Here is a 23,679-nt window from a genome sequence, read left to right on the forward strand (position 1 = left end):
GTATCACAGTGATTCATTGTCATAGAGCAGGCCCTCTGGCCTCAGCCTGCCTTAATTTGTATTCGAATTTATGCACTAGCTCTTTGACCTTGTGCAAATTTCTTGGCCTAATCTTACTTTCTACTTGATAAAATGAGGATAAGTGTATACCATAGGCCATGCAGTTTTAGTTTTAGAATTACTACTTAGGAGGAATTCTAGCACACAGCGTATTCCCATTATCTACTGGCCAGCATCATTATAATCAATTTGCTTTTGCATAGTAACTCTGAAGAGATGCAATGGTCTGTCATTTTCTACTAACTATTCTTCACAGCCATAGTTGGCCAATCTAAATTGATCTTTGCCAAGAATGTTGACCAAGGACTTAAGAGGAGAAAATGAACACAGTTTGGGGAAGGACTAGGCAGGAGACTGAGAGTCGGGTGTGCAACTCTAAGAGCAGGATTCAATACCTTAATTAACATATTTTTAAGAAGTAAAACATCTCACACATTTGTTTTAAAATCTTATTGAGAACAGTGGCTAATGGTGGAAAGGTGTTGTGAAACCTATTTTGGTTTTTCAAATCTCAGACAGAAGGAGATCTGCTGTCTCTACATAATAATGACCTCCTTAGCAACATTATAGTACAAAACAACAGCCAGTGGACCAGCTGATCAACCAGAGTAGACTGGTTGCTGGTTCTGTCTTTAGCCACATTAATAATTCCTCCTGTCTTCATTCTAGACACGAGCTTGTCCTTTGATGATGAAGAATTTAGTCTTTAAATATTTTGAGACTTTATTTTGTGTGTGTGTGTTTGCAAGCATGTGCGTGCATATGTGTGCGTGAGTGCGTGTGTGCGTGTGTGTGTGTGTGTGTGTGTGTGTGTGTGTGTTCATGTCAGTGTGCTACAGTGTACATGTGAAGGTCAGAGAACAATTGTGGGAGTAAGTTCACCTGCCACATGGTTCCAAGAATCAGAAAGTTGTCACACTGGGCAGCAAGCCCCTTCACCCACTGAGCCATCTTGCCTGACCTTAAACACATTTAGTTTTAAGGTCAGTATACTACTGATTGAACTCTGGTTTGCGTGCCATAGGCTCTGCCACTAAGCTCTGTTCTCTGTTCAGGGACTTCGCATCACCTCTCATAAAGCCCATACAAAACAGGTACACATTTTTTAGAAATCCAGTTATTTTGATTTGCTCTTCTGCTATGTCCTCAGCCCAAGAATTTTTAATCATCTTTCTAAAAGCCGTACAAAGTAGGTGTGCTTTTGTAGAAATCAGATTGTTTTTATTTGCTTGTCATCTTTATGAACTGAGAATACAATAAACGGGAGAATTAAGGTTCCCACAGATGTTGTGACTTAAAAATGGAACTGGTCTTTTAAATGGATGTAGGGACGGGATTTTCTTTGAATGACACATGAGCACAATTGTTGTCTTGCCTACAACCCATCCCAGGACAAAAGGAAAAAAATGAGAGAAGTCCTAAGGCTTGCTGCCTGACATGTCACTATTAAATTGCTGTTAGCAGTTTAAAGCTTCAGGGCTTAAGGGGCTTCAAGACTCCTTTGAAAATGGAAATCATCTGTAGCAATAATTTGGTAGAATGCCTTTACCATGCTGTCCTGCACTTCCAGCAATAGAAAGGAGGCAGACCTAGGAGGTGGAGAGCCTAGGGACTGGAGGGGAGGAAGCAGGTGCTGGTGGGGGAATGCAGGGCTTGATCAGCTTGTTATGTCATCCTCTGCGTGGTTTTAATTCATCCCATGGGTCTCCGGTCAGCTCAGTTGGGTACAGAAAGACCTTCCTTGGGCTTTAGAGTGGGCACATGTTCTGTGTTCTAGCACATGGCTTCGCTCATGAGTTTTCTTCCAGATTCATCTCTCGGGCTCATTCTTTTGCTCTTTCAGCCCAAACCAAACTGAGTGCCTACTGTGTGCATTGCAAATGTACTGATGAAGAAAGGGGGCAGTAAAGAGCTCCCTACCCGTTTCCCGGTTTCCCAAAAAGAGTTTGGATTGTTGCTTTCCGAGCCATTTAGGATTTTGCTTTTATGGACGCTCATGGGAGTCCTGCAAATTACATGACTTTTTAGTGTTTGTATCTGGCTGAATTCAAGCCTCTCCTAACTGCCCTGCAACTCTCTACTAAAAATAATGAGGTGATGCCCATTGAACTAACAGCATCGAGAGGACTGTTTTATAACAGTACAATTGCTGGAGATGGGGAGTTAAAGGCTTTTTTTTATCTGATCACATGTGGAGTTCCATTTGGTTTTGCTCTACCAGTCAAAAGCAATTGAGTGATGAGAAAGAAGCTACTCGGGATATCATCCTTCGGAAGGAAAACCCTTTCCTGACCCAACACAGCAAAGACTCAGAGTCAGAAGACGAAGCTGCCTGTCGACTGCCTGACCTTGAGAAAGATGACTTTGCTGCAAGGAGGGCAAGGATGAACCAAAGCAAGCCGGTAGTGCCACTTAACCAGCTCCTGTATGGACCTTACCAGAAAAAAGATGTAGAGAAGATGGGTGGCAGCAAACAGCTCTCATGGGGACCGTCAGACAAGAAAAATGTAGAATATAAAAGGTGTGCATTCCGTGTGTGTCTATACGAGAAAGATCTTAATTAAGCAGAGATGATCTGTACACTGTCCCCATCCCTCTCTTTTCGGCCCCCGGGGTGTTGTAAGTTTGCATCAGTAGTCACCTAGACGTGTTCAGCTGCCTTTCAGAGAACAACCAACATTCAAGGCCACTCCATTCAAAGGGGGCAGAAAACAACCGTTACCCTCCTATTAGTCCCTTGTATTAACAACTTTTTAGACAGAAGGAGAGAAAGCTTGTTCTTTTGTCTCTCACACAAGCAAGATCACTTGGACAAATAATGGTAGCTATTTCTCATCAGAAACAAAGCAGGAGCTAGATAGATAGCTCAGTAGGTACAGTAACTGTCATGCAAGTTTAATTACTGGAGTTTAGATTCCCAGAACCCACATAGGATCCCAGGTGCAGTAGCACCAGTGTCTGTGATCCCAATGCACTCCTGTCTACCAGGCAGTGGGAGATGGAGACAAGAGAAATGTCAGAAGCTTGCAAGGCAGCTAGTCTAGCATATAGCAGTAAACAAGAGAGGGTCTCCAACAAGGGAGAAAGTGAAGCTCAACATCTGAGGTTGTCTGCTGGCCTCCACATATGTGTCATGGCACATGAGCAAATGTGTTCACATACAGGAACACACACATCACATATGTACACATGTATGCATGCACGCACGCACATTAATGAGTAGGCACACACACACACACACCTTCTCAGACATATAACACGCTTCATGGGTACTATCACAGGAATAATTGTCAAGTGAATTTCCTACTCCAGTCTTTCTCCTATCATCTTAGTTCAAATGCCCCAAAATCCAAAAACATTTAAGAACAGACATCATACCAAAAGTGGAAAATCCCACACCTGACTTCACATGACAGGTCACAGTCAAAATGCAGGTGCACTAAAAATATTGTATACAGATCACCTTTGGGGCATATCTATAGCATGTATATGGATCATAAACGAAATTCATGTTTAGACTTGAGTCCTATCCCCAAAATACGTCATTGTGAATGTGCAAAAGATTCCAAAATGTTAAAAATCTAGAATCCCATACACTGCTTATCTAGAGTGTTTTAGATCAGAGGTGGTCAGCTCATACACACTGAAGCAAACTCAGGCATGAAAATTATGGTCATGAGGGATCTGGCCAGTGATTTTTGTACAAAGAAAGGGGTGGCAACAGTCAAAGTGTCTATTTGTAGAATTTCACCCTGAAGAAGTTATCATATTGTCAGTTTTCCTTATATCAAAAACGGAGTTCACATCTTACTATTTTTTTGCCCATCATTTTAGAGAGTTGAGGTCTGTGAAACTAAGAATATCATTATCACTTTTGCATTTCATTGAATTAAAAGCCAATCTATAAGCAAAACTACTTAACGTGGTAAACAGTTGGTGTTTGCTATTATGTGTTTTTGCTTTACTTTGGACATAGGATTTTGTGTAGCCCAGGCTGGGCCTGGAACTTGCAAGCTGAGGCTAACCTTGAACTCCTGTTCTCTTGTCTCCATCCCCCAAATACTAGGATTACAGATAGATATGCACCACTATGCTTGATACACTCAAGTGAAAGACTTTCATTGTGACAGACTGTTTAAGTATATGGTCGAACTGCATTTAATTCAGTAGAACAATTCAGTTCAGCATTCAGGACAGTAAATAGTTACTACCCAGAGAAAAAAGTGTATACTCTCTCTTCCTCATGCTTACAGTAGTCAACCCAGATTAATGCTGTGAAACAGAGTAAGGCTGAATGTTGAAACTTTCCATTCATAATCAACGAGATGTTTCCCGTTTGAACCGTGTTCCAGCTATCTCCAAAGTAACCCTAGAGTTTGCATCATGCCAAGCTCATTACTGACTTTACTGATGAAGTAAAAAGCATTCTAAGAGGGCTGAGAGATTCAATCAGAGAACTAGAATTCATTGTCATGATTTGAATAGTGTAGGAAACTAAAATCTCATAGGCATTCTCAGCCATCTTTTAGCCAGCCCTGGCTTTCTTTCCTAGACAAGCTAGACACTGCCATTCATGGATGAAGGAAGAAAATCTGCCTAATTACAGGATTGGAAGGGAAGCACAAAGGAATGGAGACATAGCTCAGTGGTAGAGCGCTTCCCTAGCGTGTGCAGGGCCCCAGCTCCCATCCTATGTAGGTGCCCACGCTCTTTTAATCCTTTTTGAAAAAGGGAAAGGATGTCCACTCTGCCCTCAGCCTCTGAGTTTCCAGGCTTGACATTCTGTTTGTCTGCTCCCCTTCCTCAAACGTGCCTTCTACAATAATTTGGGGGCCTGAATCAAATCAGCAGAGACCAGGACCAAGCAGAAGAGGTAAACACAATGGTGACCTGTGTCACGAGAATTCAGGAGAGTGATTCAGTGGAAACGAATCTCAGGAAGGCACCAGATCTTCAGAAGGACGACCTGGCCCAGAGAAGAATCCAGGGCAGACATACCCCTCACCGTGAGGCTCCAAGCTTCATCAAACTCTCCAGTATTACAGAAGCTGACCTGGAGACGTGGGAGAGATTGAAAGTATCAGGAAAGATGAGGTGTGTCATGGTTTTACCCCCAGACAGTAGTAGGATTTAACATTCAGAGAATTGAGTGCTTATCTGGGTTTCATTTTCTGTTTTGATGGCTGGAAAGAGAACCTCTCACAACACAGAATGTCTGGAAGTGAGCATATTCTGCCTGAGAGGAAACATTAATACTAAAAGCCATGTTAGCAGAAAACACCCTCTTTATCCAGCTGACTTTCTCAAAATGGTTATTTATTCTGCTAGACTTATTCTGCTTACTATAAAGAATTTCAACTTGATTTTTGATGGTGTTGGAACTAATGCCTTAAAAGTTGGAACTTGATTTTTTGATGGTGTTGGAACTAATGCTTTGAAAACAATAGAAACTTAACGCACTATTTACCACAGCAAGAGCAGTGGTTATTTCTTCATTTGAGTAGTTGATGGGAAAGGCATTGTGTTCTAGCCATGGTCGTATGTTTCATGTATCTAGTTTTGTCTTTTCTACCTCATCTTGATTTGTCCTTGCCTTGGAATCCCCTGGAACTGATTTCTGGTTCTGACCAGGGATGGAGATGCTCAGAACGCCTGTGTCCCTGAGCCCTCACCAGAAATCAGCGCAGAGACTGCCATCCGAGATGACTTTGCTAGCCGTAAAGCAAGAGCCTATAAGAAAGAAGCCAGCCCCAGGCAAAAGTTTGTGCACTTTGGGCCGGTGACAGAGATAGACCAACAAACATGGAAGAGACTCAGCATTGGCAAGACGGGACCTAGGGACGATGCAAAGGTTGTCAGTCACAGCAGCCAAAGCCAGACTCCCTCTGTGTCACCTCCCTCTACTGCTCCTTTTGACTTAAAGGAAGACCAAATGCTTAGTCCACAGAATGACTGCAGGTATTTTCTTTTCCTCCTGTGAAAGAGATCTGCATGGGAGTCAAATGCTGCTTTTAAAGTTGTCTGGAGCTACTTATGTAGCTCTGTGGTAGGGCGTATGCATAGCATGTGCTAGACCCCCAAATAAAACAAAATTAAACAAAACCAACCAACAAAACACCAAGAGCTTAATGAGTGACATGACACAAACCTCCAGAGATGACATAAACTTGATAAACTCCTACATGACAGCAGGAAAATGGTGTTGGAGGTCCATCATTGGGAAAGCACATGTGTTAATGGCAGGTGTCTATTTCCAGTCTGTTGTCATGGGAATCAGTGCTTGAGAGGGCCAGTAATCTCTACAGACATTCCTTTTGGCCTAACCATTGAGCGTCATTTTATTAGTTGAATGACTTGAAACGATAGATGGACTATCATAATGATACCACCAAGTGTCTTCTACATACATAAAACTTGGCTCATGTAACAACATCCCCCTGTCCTGCCCCACAGTTATAAAGTCTCCGTTGTGAGCATCATGAACTCGGTTTTCAACACCTAAGCAGACCCACTAAAAAGAGGCTCTCCCCTCCCCCAAGCTTTCAATGTCTCTAGTAAATCAGGACTGGAACAAGATTCAGCCCACCTCTTCCCTGGAGGCCATCTGAAGTCCTGTTTGGCCGGTTCAGGCTTATCATCTGGTCTCCCTTCTCTTAGGCAGAATAGAACATTTCTAATTATCCTGCTTCTCCTAGAAACTCCAGTCCACCTGCTCGGTAGGAGCCATGGGAAGTTCTTCATGGGGGAAGAAAACATAGCATTCCTCCCAATACTTTGTCCTTGAGAACCAAAGGAGTGGGAGGTGGTCCATGACCTGCAGGGAGGGCAAGCTCTTGAGCTCCAGACTGGTTGACACCACAGAAGGGGGAAGGCTGCACATATGAATGTGTTAGGACACATGGTGAGGGAAAGATGAGGCAGGAAACTACATGAGAAATGCAGCCTCGAGTCTTCAGGTGCACACAGGCCATCACTCCGCCCTGCAGTGAGTAGGTCACACCAGACCCGCTCCGCCCTGCAGTGAGTAGGTCACACCAGACCCCCTCGGTGTGTTTTAGGCCTCTGGAGAACTCACATCCTCCCATCTAAATCTGATTATGTCACCTTTACTAACGAGCCCATGGAATGACAGCTGATGATCACTCTTAGTCTCCCAGCCTCCTTTCATAACTCTCTTCCTTTTGCCTCCTATCGCCGTGCTCCTTGGTTAACATTAGGATAGTGCATTATGGCACAGAGGACTGCCTCAGAAAGGTCCCATGGCTGGCGCCCGTGCTGGAGTCTCAGGAAGAGCAGGTCTGCATTCACAGCAACAATCCAGAGACAGAGGAAGGTGAGGCCCAGCATGTCCTGCCTCACAGAGGTGATGGGTTACAGGCAAGCAGGCTTTGGGGGAAGCTTTTTTTCCCATAACAAAACTGTCCTCTTTGGCTCTAGTTACACCCACACAGCTGCCACAGGATAGCAGAGAACAAAATGAAGAAGTTATTTCTAAAGAGCCTGAGATGCTGCCAGGAGTGGAAAGACCAGAGGGATGCGGTGGACCCCTGTGAGCCTCCTGCCTGCCTTACGTGTTGTGCTGCCTCTGCTGTGTGTGGCTGGTGTGTGCCTAGATATGAGCTGAGCATCCTGTGTGCCCTCGGTGACTGCATCAGTGGGGAGTAAAGTCACTCAAAGGGATGTGCCCATCCACTTTAGGATTGGAGCTGTGCTCCTGGAGCCCCCCTTGGATGGAGATTTTAGCCTTTGCATGTGGCTGGGACTGGCTTGATTCCTTCCTCGACAATTGTGAAAAGTAGGATGGGAATCTTTTCCAAGTTCCAACTGTGTGACAGAGGCCTTGTCGAAATAAAAGGGGGATTTCCTACGCAGCTGCTCCATCTCCGTGCACTTGCGTCTTGATAGTGTCAGTGAGTAATGCTATTGAATTCCTTTGGCAGTAGATGGGTATCTAACTGGCTGCACCAAATGTTGCCCTGAAGCATGTCCTCTGGCCTCCAAGTGGGAGCCTTTGGGAACAGAAGTGAAGTCAGAGATGAAAACAGCTCCTTCCTGGAGTGGCTGTGGACTAAAAGGCCAGAACAAGATGGCTGATTCATGACAAGATAATATGATGAGCAGGAGAACCGCGGTGGCCCCTAGACATCCCAGATCCAAACCAATCTAGTTCCTGTGCACAGTGACAGGAAGTGTAGGAGTCTGCATGCCCAGGAATAATCAAAGGTCTGATTATCCTGCGCCCTTGCCACTTAATTCTCCAGTTGGGGCCTTAGCACATGCTTTTAGTGTATTACTAATGCATCATGGTGTGTCAAAGCCACTCACCTGTTTCTGCCTGAAGAAATGGAATGATTAACCCAATGGATCCAGGGTGTTTCTTCTTTTGCATGTAAGCAGGAATGAAGCGTAGTTGAATAATGAGTTTACCCACTTAACCGCTCTTTCTGATCTTCATCTTGTGGGCCGATAAGTGAAAAACTCTTGTTTCTTCCTGGCTCACGCAGGAGCCTTTGGCAAAAGGGTCAGACTTTATAACCAACCTGGTTTTATGGACTTCAGGCCAAGGAGGACGAACAACATTTATAAAACTTGCATTGTTTCCAATATTAGCCAACCTCACTGCCACCTGGTGGCAGGATTTCTATCCACTTTCTGACTTGATTTAAGATCCTGGAGTTCACGGTCCTATGTATGGAAGCTGCTGTTATCATTTAATAAGACTAATAATATATGTTATTATAATGTATATGCATATATATATATGGGATGTGTGTGTTTAAGTGTGGTATACCTACCCAATGTTGGGCAATGAGAGAGAAGTGCTTTGCCTGTCTCTTAAGCTCAGCATAAAACAAAGTGCTGGCACTCTGATTCTCAAAAGCCCTTGATGGCACTGGGTCAGGGGCACAGTGGGGGCGAGGAAGAGCATTAACTAACCCAGGTTTTAAAAATAAGTATCCTAGCCATGTTTATAAGCTGAATTTAGCCCAAGGTTTCCTGGGTCAAATAATACCAGTAGTGGAATCTTATGACAATGATGTCCAGGGAGCAGGTGCAATCGCTATGCTTTTCACCATAGCTGCGGAATAGGCTGTATCCTCCTCAGAGTGTCTGTTCCCTCTCCAGCTCCCCTCTGGAAAAATCACAGTGGAGATTTGCTCATTTCGGAAATGAGAAACATGACAGGGAGAGAAGTTAAGTGATTGGGTCCCACATGGCTCCCAGGTTGACACTGCGTAAGGACAAAGTGACTGAGTGTCCTCCATTGTCACCTCCTGATGTCCCAACCTGATGCTTTATTCTGGGTCCATGGGCTGCCGTAGAGCAAACCAGAATGACAAGAAAGATGGAGGAGGGGCCTGCAGGCTGGAGGCTGGATGCATTCTGGGTGCATTCCTGGTTTTCACACACAAACATTGAGAGTACGGATTTGTATTGCAGATGGGAAACCAAACTTGGGGACATAGCCCAGAATTAAAGCACCAAGATTTGAACTTAGCTCCTAGTAGAAAACCACTTTCCCCTACACGAGTCACAGGAAGAGTCGCGGAAACCTGGTGAATTCTTACCACTTCTGTCTGCCACTAGTTCATATTAGGACAAATAGTGTGAGTGGAAAGAGCCATTAACTTTATGACAGCGTTAGTGGCAAGCCCCTCTACCCGCTGAGCCATCTCCCAGCCCATGGCATGCTTCTTGATTGAGCCAACACACACTGTGGGAATTTGTGTTTCCTTTTAACAAAAATGTACTGAGTAACAACTGTGTGCAAAACACAAGGCTGAGTGCTCGTCCTAGGTGAGTGGTGAAGCCATGGTCAACTCTCACTTCAAATTAGTTTGGAGTGCCCGGATCTCACACTGCGTAATTGTGGCTTCTGAGATGCTCTGCTACTGCCGGGAGTTGTATGAACATAATCAGTCAGCATATGGCTTCTTTCTGTTAGCCCTGCCCTCAGGTAGGACATCGTGATAACCTGACTCTTCTGGTAGGTTGCTGATTCCAAGTCCTGCACAGTTGTGGGTTCTGTACCCCACAGCCTACTTTGCATTTAAGGGTCTCCTATGAGTGAGGGGAGCTCTTTGATAACTGAAATACCCCTCAAGGGCACCCTCCCAGCCACTGCTGAGGGAAGACCATCAGGCAACTTCTTACCCAGTGAGACTTAGAATTCTGTAGGAATCTGTTTATCTGCAGAGATGCCCATGAATGATGTTAATTGTTCTGTGAAGAAACAGTTGGAATTCAGACATTTCCTGGAGCTAACACCATAGAAATGTTAGCTAGGGCGAGACTGTGTGTGCACAAGTTCACTGTCTGAATTGTGTCATACTTCAATCAAACGCTAATTGCATATTCAAATAGTGACATAAACCACACAACTGCTAGTCAGTTATTTCCCCGTTGATCATCCCTCCGGAACAGCATCTCTTCCAAAGATGGTTTGGCAAGCTCCACATTTGAATATGTGTATTCTGACAGACTTTTTTACTAACTAAAAACTAGGTGCCCAGGCTTCAGGATTGATGCTGCTCGTGCTGGTGGGAGGAATTCCTCATCACCTGCTTCACAGTTGTGCATTTGGGGCACACTGAGACTTAACCTAGCACCTTCTGGAAGGGCTCCTGAAGAACAGAATGAGTCTTCCGTCAACAGAGGTGACAGAGGTGGCACCTCACAGCCCTTTCCTTGGTTTGCTTGTGGCTGTTCCAGCAGAAATCTGGGGGTTTAGCTACATGTGGTTTACCTTCCCTGTAAACAAAATAATAGTCATCAATGAATTAGAATGTTCTAGAATGATGAAAATGGGAGAAAGGAGTGTGGGGGTAGGTGTGCACGCACATCCATGTGTGCACATTATATGGTAATTTAAATTGTATGTATGTATGTATATAACCTTCAGAAATTACCAGATAAGAACAAGGTAATTTGCTGACAATTCTGAGGTGTAGTTTCTGGGAAGCTTGAAGCAAGATAGATTTCCCTTACAGCAGCAGTTCTTTATCCACACTCAGAATGCCGAAGTGAGTAGCCTTTTGGGGGCAGGAAAGGACGGTGCCTTTAAACTCTCACCCTTGCTGAAGGGAGGCTCATGGAGTTGTTGATGCTGATATGAGCTTCCATGTGACCGTGTTCTCTTCTTCAAGTCCTTTCCGCTATGCAGATGCATTTAGACCTAACCTATCACAGGGGGTACAGCTTTATAAACCCAAATCATCAGAAGAATAGAACAGATTAGGGAAACCTTTGGTCTTTCCAGTTGTGGGTTAGCCTCAGTCTGGCTTTGATTAAGACTACCCGTTTTCTAGGAATTGTGGTTTTTGTCAAATGCAGACTGAAGGTACTGATTGGGGTTCTGGCTGAAGTTCTGCTTTCACTCTGAGGAAACAGTAGAATCAGTCTTTGATGTTGTCTGTGCAGATGCATTAACACATCAGGTCAGCTGAGTGAGGACGCACGCACACCCATTACAGTCCATTACCACCAGCACAGGGGCATGCGCAGTTTAACTGTTTGCGAACGGCTAACCAGAGTGTGCTTGTGTTTTAAGCTGCCTTTCCCGAACACCAGAGGTTCACCTAAGCCTCTTGGTGTTTACATTGGATAGGGTTTTTCTTTGTGGGCAGCATGGGATGATTGGATTTCTCTTCTGGGTTTTAGCATGGGCTTTATGCCCTTTGGAAATATCAAGGCTTTAATTTTTCAGTAACTAATGCATACTGCTAACTGTGTAGCGACATTTCTCTTTCAGCAGGACCAGCAAAAAAAGGTTTTGTATACATGGTTCCATTCTCCCACCGTTTGGTTTTTCAGGTTGGTCGCGTCATCATCCACACGCTTCCAGTCTCTAATTTCTTTTTTTTTTTTTAATTTGGTCTTGTAGATACGGTTCGAGAACTCCTGTGTCAGATGGCGCAGAGTAAGTGGCATCGCATTCATAGGATTACACTAATCGCTAGCCTAAAGTGCATGCTTCCAGTACTTACCACTAATTGGCATGCACCGGATGCAGCAGAGAGCTGCATAGTGAGCCCAGTCCACAGCAGAGTACGTGGGGGTCACAAGGCAGAATGGGTTCTCTGTGTGTGGGGGGGGGGGGGGGTTGAGTGAGAAAGCAACTTAAGCATGATGCTAATATTTAGCCGACGCTTCAGCTTTGCTTTTTGTTTCTCGTAGCTGGACATGCTCAAGTCGCTCTTACGATTTGGACAGTTGGTACCCTTTCTGAATTAGGAAGTCATGAAACTATTGGAATTAGGGAAGGGGTGTTATGGGTTTTGCAATTTAACTCCTTATGCGCTGGGACTTAGCATAAACAATGAAGTAGTCATTCCTACAGTCACATTCTTTTTTTCCAAACTAAGAAAATAAATCCTAACCACTAATTATAGATTCAGAAGCCCCAGTTCCTACCAGGTTGGAGTCACACAAACTGTGGGATACTTAAGACCCAAACATTGGGGTTTTGTTCAAGTTCCACAGCATAGCAAGGGGTCAAGGGCATAAAACAGGACCTGGGTTCCTCTTGCTTTCCTTCCCGAACAGAGGTCTCTGCCCCACTCAGCACCTCACATTCCAGTTTGAGAAGAATCTTAACTGTCTCGTCTGTGACTTTACAAACTCTGTACCCAAACCGGTTTTCCTGTAAGCAGATCACTCTGCACAAGACATACAAGACAGAAGGGTTTTTCAGAATAATATCCTTCTTAGGTCTGAGTATTTGGTCTTAGAAGGAACAGGATTTAATATTTCATTCCAACAGCCATCACACAAAAGCATTGTGAGGCCCAACAGAGACAGCGCCATTACCAGCAGGGTGAACACTGCCTGTTCTCCTGAGTCAAGGTCCACATCGCAGAGAGAAGTTTAAATAGGGTATAGAACCCACAGATGTCATTTCTACTGATGACGCAGTAATGGTATTTAAGCAAAGGAGGAGGGAGACAACCTCCATGCCTCAAAAATGAAATTCATCCTGTTCTTGACTGACTGCATGGAGCTAAGCAGTCTGTAAAACAGGGGCCTGGTTATTACTCTTGAATCCCACAGTGGCAATATTTAACATCCCTGACAAGAGAATGACATGAAATTGACAGGCAAAACACTACTCTGACCCGGTGAACAGAAACATTGTGATAGAATGGACTTATTCTTAACTGACGAAGAGCCGTGATGCAATTTTCCCAAAGTAGATCTTGGGGGAAGCCTAAAAAGTGAAGGGAAGGAAGCTACATTCAAAAGAGTTTAGCTCTTCCCCATGCTTGCCTCTGAAACCTTGGCCACAGAAAAAGTTGTGACCGTTTAAAGGGACAGGGCTCAGGGCTCCCTTCTTTCGTGTTTATAAACTGTCCGGGTGGACCAAGAAGAGGGAAAGGAACTTCTTGTGCACAGGTTTTATTTGAGAATATGCAAAGTGCCAAATCAACTGCTTAGAACAGACATGAGTGAATGACATGAAGTCACTTGGGGAACAAAATCAAAGGTGATGCTAAGAGTGAATTTTTAAAATAGAGATGTGTACTGTTCTTAATTCCTTTCTCCTCCCCCTTTTCCAAACTCTTTAAAGGCAATTACTGACATAAACTACACTTAAAATAATTGACACATTCTTAAGATATAGCACAATCAAAAAAACGCAATGTGTCTTAATGAAATGTAAGTCAGGGTTAACCTACCACAGAAACAGCAAAATCTCCACCTTCTGGCCAGTTAAGAGTGTCTCTGTAAGTTTAATTTTCACTTTCTTCAACTTGCCTTCCCTCTTCTCTCAACATGCCTCTGCCAGAGGAGCCTGCATCTTGAGCACCATGAGGCATTTTATTCTGAATTTTCTTAGCTCAGACTTGCCTCAGAAACCATTGCCAGATGCCGCTAGAGGAAAGTCAATCCCATTTCTCAAAAGTGTTAGCTTGCTCCCAGCTGAGTCTTGGGATCTCCTGTCCACAACCTGCTTCCCAACAGCCCTGGGCATCAGCATTGGCCCTGAGGCCAGGTGTAGTCCAAGTCACAATACTCTGGAGGCTGGATCTCTCCAGGACTTATCACCCATCTCTGCCAAATCCCATATCCAGAGCCACACTTCTTCATGCAGGCATGAAATTCAACCTCTGCACTGAAGAATGGCTTCTAAATGATGACTCAGCCCATTTTCGGTATTGTCAGTTTTCAACTTTTTCAGTTCTTTTTTTTTTTTAAATAAATGGCAAAATGTCACAGTTTTGCTGTTTTCTTTTTTGGCAAGTTGTTGGTGTTTCTTTTTTAAAAACACAAAAACCTCGGGGCACACAGAGTTGCACTTTATTATCTGGCCTTTGGCCACGTTTGGGCTGGGGTAAGTCAGAGCCTGGAGGCTGAGGAAGACAGCTGTGGAGGCCTCTCATCCCTCCAAGAACAGGGAGTGAGTGGCTGAATCTCACACCTTGGAGAAGCAGGCAACTTCCTACCCACGCCTGCGGAAGCCACTGCATAGCTACCTATTATGATCAACCCGGAATTCTGCCCTTAGAACTCACAGGCAGCAATGTCAATGGCTTCCCCTCTCTCTACTGTTAGTGCTTGGTGTGCAAGATAGAGACATTTATACATCCAAGGTCTTAGTGTAAATTGTAATTTGCCTTAAAAACAACTGGCTGGATTGGCTATTTTAAAGGTAAAATTTTCCTCATCCCTCCTCCCTTTAACTAGAAAGGTGTATGAGAGTTTCTATCTATTTCTAGAAGTTCTACTTAGGTGAATTTGTATCTTAAAGCTAAAAAGGGGAGGTAGACTTTTCTACTTAACGCTGTAAATTCCCAAACTTTTCTTGATTATTAATAAGTAGTATAAAATAGCTGGAGAAGATCACAGCCCCTTTCCCCTTTGAGTTTATTTTTCTACAAGGCACAGCTTTGGGAACCAGCACTGCAAACAGAGAAGGCAACAGCAGCTTCTCTCTAGGCTTCATCAACCCCACCCCCATCCCCACACACCCCCACACACCACACCATACCCACCTTAACCCCCGCACTAACAGAAGCCTCAGATTCAAAACTAAGTCTCTGCAGTTGGAGTCCTAGAACACTCTGGAGGAAGATAGTCTTCAAGTTTCTAGGTCTCAGATTCGATTTCAAATGTCCAGCACCTGGAGAAAGGGGCAAGGAACCCAGCCATGGATGCAGACTCGTCCAGCAGGGCTGCTGCTGTCCCTGATGGTGTCTGGAATAAGTGGGCTGCCAAGCGCATGGCTTTTTTTTTTTTTTTTTTTTTGCTGCTGTTGTTCCTGGGTGTTATGCTAGCTTCAAAAGAGGATGGATGCTGTCTTTCACACCTAGGGGACTTGGAAGGTTTCTCCATTGCTCAGCTTCTTGTGTAGGCAATCCCTGTGATCCTCAGACCCTGTAGTTTCTCTAAGGGAGGGGAGGAGGCTTTCGTTTGGTCTCTACTTGTGAGTGTCCCATTGCTCCAATGCTTGCTCTTAGCAGGTCTGCTGAGAGTCTTAGTCAGCATTTGTCCACCGCAGGCATGCGCAGCTGGATGGTTTGCTCCTCTTCATTGCCTGCCTTTCCCTTTAAATTCTAAAGTAAATGTTAAAAATCCTGACAAGAACAAACTGAAACCATTGTGAACACATCAGGGTACAAAGTGTACCCTGATTGATATGTTTCTCTCTCCTCTTATTACAAAGTGCCTTATTTTCTTGATTCCAAGATGCACCATCAATTACATAATTGTATATAGAAAAGAAAAAGAGCCGGGCGTTGGTGGCGCATGCCTTTAATCCCAGCACTCGGGAGGTAGAGGCAGGCGGATGTCTGTGAGTTCGAGGCCAGGCTGGACCGAAAGCCTCCAAAACAATACAGAGAAACCCTGTCTCGTAAAACCAAAAAAAAATCAAATAAAATAAATAAATAAATAAATAAATAAACACATCACACCCAGTATCAGCATCAACTTAAATATGCAGCAGTGGGTGTCTTAATCTTGAGGCCCTAAGCTTTTTTGAAAGTGAAGAAATTGTCTCTGGGCGTGTGAATCAGGCAAGCCCTCTCTGTTCATGAAGTGTAGTGAAGTTCCGCTGCAATGGAACGTGCCGGTCTCCCTAAATTATATACCTTTAAAGGAGAGTGCTGGCCTTCAGATGCTTTCTCCCAGCCCCTTTCTGGCTCCTTTCTAGAAAGCTGCCTCCATTCAGGGCCATCAATGAGGACAAAGACATCCCCCCCTCCAGGCTGTGCTGCCGGTGACTGCTTCCCGCTGCTGCAGAGTGAAGAGGCGGCTCTCAGCCCGGCGGCGACCCCAGCCGGCAGCGACGCGCAGTGGCCACAGGAGCCGGCCGCCCGCGCTCACCCTGCCTGCTTTTTGTTTTTGCTCTCTCCGCATCAGGAGCACGAGTATGTTTGACATGCGGTGTGAGGAGGAGGCAGCGGTGCTGCCGCACAGCAGGGCCCGCCAGGAGCAGCTGCAGCTGATAAATAACCAGTTGAGGGAAGAGGACGACAAATGGCAAGATGTGAGTTCGGGCCAAGGCCGCGGGCAGCTGGGGAGGGACCCAGTCGACCACCGGGCTGGGAGGGTAGACTTGGACTTCAAAGCCCTGCTGGGGAGGGCCGCGCCAGTATTACAGAGGGACCTGACCCGGGAAGATTAAAGGAGGGGTCTGTAGAAATGTGGAGAGAGGAGAAACTGACCCTGGTGTGTATCAGCAGGTACTCAGGGCCACAGCTTGGTCACAAAGAGAAAGGATGGGAGGCAGACGGCTAGGCTAAGCGCAGAGCTGTGGTATACTGCCTTTTAATAATCTATATTTAGACTGTTGGGGGGCTACGATGACTGCCCCATCAGCTTTAATTGTACCAGTAGCAGGCACTGTTCTCGATGCTTTGGCACTGGGTAATTCATCCAGCCCATTTAGTAACCCAGTGTACTAACAATGGTTAGCCTCCAGCACCCACAGATATAATCCTAGCCCAGCTAAGTCACTGCCCAAAGTTCCGTAGCTAGTGAGTAAGACCCAAACCAGGAAAAGAGGGTGCCAGTGACTGGTGAGAGCTTGCAGAGGGTGTGCTTGAGAGTAAAAGCTACAGCAGGGAGAGCCTGGGCTTAGCAGGGAGAGAGGATCCTATTCGTTTCTCACAGGGCAGTAGGTCCCTATTGCAAGGCTGACTCCACCGTTAGTCAAAAAGTTAATTTCTCCCAAGTTGACACAGTGTAATGGCAGTATGTCTGTGTGCCTAGCGCCTAAGTGTGTTGTCACATCGAACCCCAAGATGTGTAAGCAGAGGACCCCAAGACTTGTAAGCAGAGTTGGAACAACCACCCACATTTTAGAGAGATAAAAATGCGTTCAGAGAGGCCAGGAAACACAGACAGTACATGAGCAAGATGGAACCAGGCTGTTCCCCACAGCTCCAGCTTGTCCCTCTGAGCCAGAAGTGTCACCGTTGTGCTATAACCACCTGTAGGACAGGTTTCGGCCACTCCCCAGGAGCAGAGTAATTCACACAAGACAATTCCGAAGCCACACGTTTTTCTCCCATGCAGGAGAAAACTGTACGCGAATCCTTACCGTTCTGCTGCCAGGATGTGTGTTTCCGGTGCAGAGGTGGAAATAGAGAAGGATGGAGTTTTCTGTGATTATTACCTTGTAGGACTGTTCTCTCAAATTTGCCAAGCAGCTGACGTATGATTGCTTATGTCACACCCCAGTGTTTCAATAAGTGGCTGCCCTGGTAATGATAGCGTGCACTTTCTTTCCCTGCCTCCCAGGCATCCTTGTCCCAACCAGACCTTCCTGGGATTGTGTGGAAGTGTCCCAGCATAATGTCTCAGTGCTTGCAGGTCTGTAAGTCACAGAGAGGGAATTCTGTGAAGGCCTAGAAAGAACATGGTATCTCTCTCTCCCCCCGCCCAGGACCTGGCTCGTTGGAAGAGCCGTAGAAGAAGTGCTTCTCAGGACTTAATCAAGAAAGAGGAAGAAAGGAAAAAGATGGAGAAGCTGATGTCTGGAGAAGACGGAACAAGTGAACGAAGGAAAAGCATCAAAACTTACAGAGAGATTGTTCAAGAAAAGTGGGTCTTTCTGTTGTTAGGGTATAATGGTACCTAGCTGTGCTTTTTCTAAGCTCCAGTGCTACTATTTATAGTTTGGTTTTACTCTGCCTTGGTGGGAATCTCTGCAACGTTCCTAGCTGTTTATTGCTCTTCCTCCCATGTCCCATCCTGCAGAGAGCGGAGAGAGAGGGAGCTGCACGAGGCATATAAGAATGCACGGTCGCAGGAAGAGGCAGAGGGGATCCTCCAACAGTACATTGAGAGGTTCACCATCAGTGAGGCCGTGCTCGAACGCTTGGAGATGCCAAAAATTCTGGAAAGAAGCCATTCAACAGAGCCAAACTTATCCTCCTTCCCGAATGACCCCAGCCCCATGAGATACTTACGGCAGCAGTCACTGCCGCCACCCAAGTTCACTGCCACAGTTGAAACCACCATTGCTCGCACCAGTGTTCCAGGGACCAGCACGGCAGGCGGCAGTGAGTCTCCAAGCAAACTCATCACTCCCAATGCAGTGCCTATGCTGACACCCAAGCCTTACTCCCAGCCCAAAAGTTCTCAAGAGGTTCTGAAGACTTTTAAGGTAGGATGAATTCTTTGAGAGGAAAATGGAAACTAAACTCCGGGTAGTTTGTGGAAAGAAGCCTACTGACTCGAAAAAAAATGTGATAATTTTTATCTAACAAAAGCCAAACACAGTTAACACTGACAATAGTTTATAGTTCAGGAGACTGGGTTTTCAGATACTTAAGGGATGGGCGTTCCTCTCAGTACTGTTGTTACTCTTATTGGACTGGACTCAATCTGATTGACAAGCCTTCCCCATGAGCAAGACCTATTTCCTGGTTTATTGATGATGTGGTTTCTCTTAGATCAGTGTAAGCAAATCCTATTTAGCAATAACCCAAATCTAAAGTTATCTGGATGCACAGCAAACTCAAAGTGTATTTGCTTTTAGTTTAAATAGAAAAATACACAGCTGCATCTTAAGGAAGAAATTGACACTATATCTAAAGAGTTGCTTGGCAGCATGGGGTGTGTTCATTGTCAGATCAGATAGTTTTTCTTGGGCAGAAAATGGCTGTATTATTAAAAATATATATAAAATCATTTTCAAGAACCAAAGACTCTTAGGCAACCAAACGTATTTTCACTTGCTCATATTCCAGCGCCCACCTATATTGTGGGGGAGCATTCATCCTGTATCTTAAGCTCCTTCGACTCCAAAGAAAAAATCAGTTCACCTTGTCCTTGCACACTGCATGTGTTTTGTGATAGATGTTGAAAGTGGAGATCATCACCAGGAGTTGTTGCCATTAAGACTGGTGTGAAGTTTGCATAACTCAGCTGAGAGTGAATGCAGGGGCCTTCCATTACTGGACTCAGAGAGATCCCAAACCTACCTTCTGACTTAGGTTTACCTATATCTAAATATATCTTTAAAATCCGTATCTTAAACTTTGCTAGCTTAAAAAGGGCAATTGTCTGGCCATTTCATCCAGATTGAGTTACAATGTTTGTCCCTTACAGGGTAAGAGCTGTATCTTTATTTCCATGGCTCCATCCTAAGAGCCTGCATAGATACCTGGGATATGGTAGTCTTTCAGCAAAAGTAAACAACTTAATTCTTCCTGAGATTCAGAAGCTGAAGACTTATTTACAAAACACGCATGTGCGCGCGCACACACACACACACACACACACACACACACAAGCATACACACGCATGCACATGTGTACATGTATGCCTAGCAGTGTCCTCAGTGGTCCAAGTATTCGAGTACCTTCCTTCACCTGGGGCCCGGATGATGGATGGTATAATACAGGTGGGAATACATTTATATAACTGGATATCAAGGCATCTGATAACATTTAGATGTCCACTTTCCCTCATGTATGTAAATGGTACAACATGATCACATAATGATTAAGGCAGAAGAATTTATGGAAAAATTTAGGCTCTGAGAAAACCTTGTCATTTTTGTTTGGTAGCCTGCCTCTCCTTTACTATGTGTAGGGGAATGGGAGTCTGTGCCCACAATAAGACACTTTCTCAAAAATGAATGAACAGTCCTTGTCAAAGTAACATAAATAGGACAGTTGTTACAAGATTAGAGAGGCCAGGCAGCTTAGAAAAATATGCATACATGCATGTGTGTGTACATGTGCCCACAACAGCAAGATAAACGAATAAATAATCTGTAGCATATTTGTAGAAGTAAAAGGTAATAAAAGAAGATCAAGGGATGCAATTCAGCATTGGTTTGGTTTTCATAAAACGGTCTTGTTTCAAACCTGCTGTTGGATTATTGTCAATTTAATGATTTGGAATCATTTTTTAAAATGAAGCAGACAAAAGTACAATAGAAAAAGACACAGGAATCACACTCAATAAAGACAATCATATTCATGCATGTGTGCTGAATTGTGTTATAAATTTCCTAGAGGTGACAAGTAATAAAACACAATGGCCAGTTAGCACAAGGTAAACTAACCACAACTAATGTCCAACCTTCTGTTGTTTCATTAAGAAGATTTTAGAAGACCCACCAAGAATAGCCAGGGGTGTGTGAGGTGTTACTCCAAGTCCTAAGCACGCCTTAGTTGTATAACTCCACAGCAGCACTATGAGGAAGGTCAAGTCAAAATCTGCATTTTTACACAGAGAGTCAGAAATACTGGAGATTGCATAGCTGCTGAGGGGTAGAGTCAGAATTGGATCATAGGTTGTCTCACCACAGATAATCAGCTTCAAACATCAAGAAGGAGGTCTCTATAGACCAGAGAACCCCCTCTCTTGCTGCCTTTTCTAAATATGGAGTGTAAAACAAACACATTTTAGTGAGCATGAACTTTTTTCTTAATAAGGAAAAATATAAAATTAAATAGAAAATGGGATTTAATGTAATATTACATACCAGAATCCTTTCCCTCCATGACATCTTTACAAAAAAAAAAAAAACCCATCTTCTAATCTTTCCACCACAAGATTACCTGTAAAATGTTTTTGATCGGTCCCCGCTTCATTAATATGCTAACCAGGAAGTAAAATTGAGTTGTAGAATTGCCATCACAACTTAAATTGAAAATTACATGGCATGTGTTTAAGATTCCTTGATTTTTCTATACCCTCAAATGAAAGCATGCCATGAATCAGATGAGCATGAAGTGTCATCCAGTTGTAATGCAACTGACATCTTCCAAGAGACACCCTTACAGATGACACAGGCGGAAAACTGACTTCTAGAACCCATTAAAACACTGGAGAGGCCTGATTCCTTTTTGAGATAGGAATATACGCAGAGAATTCTTTCAGGCAATTCAAAATGTGTGTTTGGTTATCATCTTTGGTTGCAGAAATGCATGTTTTCTTGTTCATCCTGGCCTTTACAGGTGGATGGGAAAATCAGCATGAATGGAGAAATGGCCCATGGAGATGAGGGAGAAAAGGAAAAGGAAGGGCCCACGGTGGCCCCTGGCCCTTCCTTAGCCACGTCCCAGATGTTTGAAGGTGCAGTCACAGTACATGGCTCTCCTGTGCAAGTGAAGCGAGGCAGCAGCGGCATTGAGATCAACATCCAGAAGCCAAACTCTGCTGCCCAGGAACTGACAGTAAGAAGCAGCGCTGCCCCCTGGCCTAAGTCCGTCATGTAATTGGCCTCCAGAATAAGTCAGTCATGACAGTGTTTCTCTCTTTCTCCTTGAGTATGGCTAGGGCCACATAGCACACCAAAGTACTACAAGGCCTCAACAACAGAAATTGTCCCTATCCTAGTCAATGAACGTCCAAACCCTAGGTGTTGGCAGTGAGGGGGAGTCTGCCCTAGGCCTCTCCTCGAGCTCTTGATGCTTACCAGAAATCTCGACTGCCCAAGGTGTGCAGATGCATCACCCCAATTAATGCCTTCTTCCTGCAGTACTCTTCCTGTGTGTGCTCAAGTTTCCTGTCTGTTAGCATATCAGTATGGCGGTGCCTGCCCCATTAGGTTCAGCTGAAATACCCATTTCCAAATAAGATCATATTCCAAGGTCCTAAGGAAACAAAGTCAGTTCATAACAATAGGCAATAATTAAAGATAATATTATTTGAGAACAATAAATTAACTTTTCCTCATATTGTTGGTCTGTTGCATTATAAGAAAACATATCTTTAGATTATCCTTTTTCTCTATTTGTTAAAGACATCATTAGACTTGTTTATATGATTTGAAAATAACTAGTGCTGAGCTAGGTGTGGTGGGATACACCTGTAAATCCAGCACTTAGGAAGCTGAGGCAGTAGAGTGGTGAATTTAAGGTCAGCCTGAGCTTTGTAGTGAGACCCTGTCTCACAGTAAGATGGATGGTGCTGTCAGAACCTAGCTCCGTATCTTTGATGATGTATCTCTGTCTGTCTGTCTGTCTGTCTAAAATCTATCTTCTATCTACATACATATGTATATATACATATATGTTTATTGGTTAAAAGTACAATTAATTTTTATTAGCTTAAGCTTCTAAGTTCAAACTCGTCTAACAGTCTTCAATGAACAATCGAGAAAGAGTAACTTGAGATCAGCAGACATGAGAACTCACAGTGGCGTGAGGTTTGCCTCTTTGGAGTATGTCACATCATCAGGAACTCAAGCTGGCCTTGCTTATCCAACCAAAGCTGTCACCTGCACAGGTACAGCTAGGTTTGGGGTACAGGTGGCCCTCACTAGCTGCCTGCGTCCTACCATGCTTTGGGATTTGTCTGAGAGTTAGAGGTGGAAAAACTGTTGAGATTCCCTCTCCAGCACCTCAGAATATTCGGTCTGAAGGTAGCCTTGCTTCCTGCCTCCTCCACTCAGCACAAGGTGCTCCCTTGCCAGACCCATACACTGGACCAGATAGCTTCACCCTTAGCTCAGCCATATGAGAAGACATGCATTCTGCCGGAATTGAGAGGATGTCGTTCTCCCCACAGCCGCTCAATGACAGAGACTCGGGTGGGAAGAGACCAAAGTCACTTCTCCACCCAGTGTTGGGACCCAGGCAAATGCTCAGTCTCACCTCCTGGCCTGTAATTTTACTTCAGATTTGTCTAACTGTCACCATCTCTGAGGGCACCTTACAGAGGGCAGGGTTGGGATATTGAGTTGTGCTACCAGGAGGGAAGATCTTAACTAGTGAGACAAACATTCACTTCTGCTCATACATTTAAACGAGAAGCTCCCAATAGTCAACATTGTCAGGCTTCACTTGCTTTTCAGGGAACGGTAGCAATTCTGCTCCCCACTCCAAGTTCCTTGGGAGCATCTTCTAGATCGCTTCGTTGTGAAGTGATTGCATACCCCCTAAAGTGACATATTTTGAGAGACACAGCATCCATGATGGGAAATAAATTATGTTATTTCAGAAGTCTGCATGTCCCCATAAGGGGAACTCCAAAGGAAAGGCAACTTTATGGTCTTTCTTCCCCATAGCCGGCACGATGCTAGGCAGGCTCAAAAGACAAACTCATGGCAAGCCTGGGGTTTCTTTCTCTTGTGTATTTTTTCTTGTTAGGAATAATTTCTAGTTGAGTAAACTTGAATGCTGACACCAGAGGGGGACATTTATGCTCTG

The 23,679-nt window shown here is 44.4% G+C and overlaps 1 protein-coding gene across 8 annotated transcripts in view; it reads left to right on the forward strand.

Annotated features, from left to right (window-relative positions):
• The window catches only part of Limch1 (LIM and calponin homology domains 1), a 306,367-nt gene that overhangs the window by 241,440 nt on the left and 41,248 nt on the right, over positions 1 to 23,679 (forward strand). For 4 of the 8 annotated variants that reach the window (XM_040747144.1, XM_040747147.1, XM_013116532.3 and 1 more), the window contains 5 exons: positions 11,945 to 11,980; positions 16,423 to 16,549; positions 17,951 to 18,108; positions 18,265 to 18,673; positions 21,484 to 21,702. In XM_040747144.1, coding sequence (XP_040603078.1) covers positions 11,945 to 11,980; positions 16,423 to 16,549; positions 17,951 to 18,108; positions 18,265 to 18,673; positions 21,484 to 21,702 — 949 coding nt within the window. Of the gene's footprint in view, positions 1 to 2,281; positions 2,582 to 4,911; positions 5,155 to 5,691; positions 6,019 to 7,277; positions 7,394 to 7,497; positions 7,610 to 11,944; positions 11,981 to 16,422; positions 16,550 to 17,950; positions 18,109 to 18,264; positions 18,674 to 21,483; positions 21,703 to 23,679 lie in introns of all 8 variants that reach the window. The other 4 variants (XM_040747148.1, XM_040747145.1, XM_040747149.1 and 1 more) reach the window with 2 other exon arrangements.

Source organism: Mesocricetus auratus, unplaced genomic scaffold, assembly GCF_017639785.1.
Source record: "Mesocricetus auratus isolate SY011 unplaced genomic scaffold, BCM_Maur_2.0 Super-Scaffold_100006, whole genome shotgun sequence".
Lineage (NCBI taxonomy): Eukaryota > Metazoa > Chordata > Mammalia > Rodentia > Cricetidae > Mesocricetus > Mesocricetus auratus.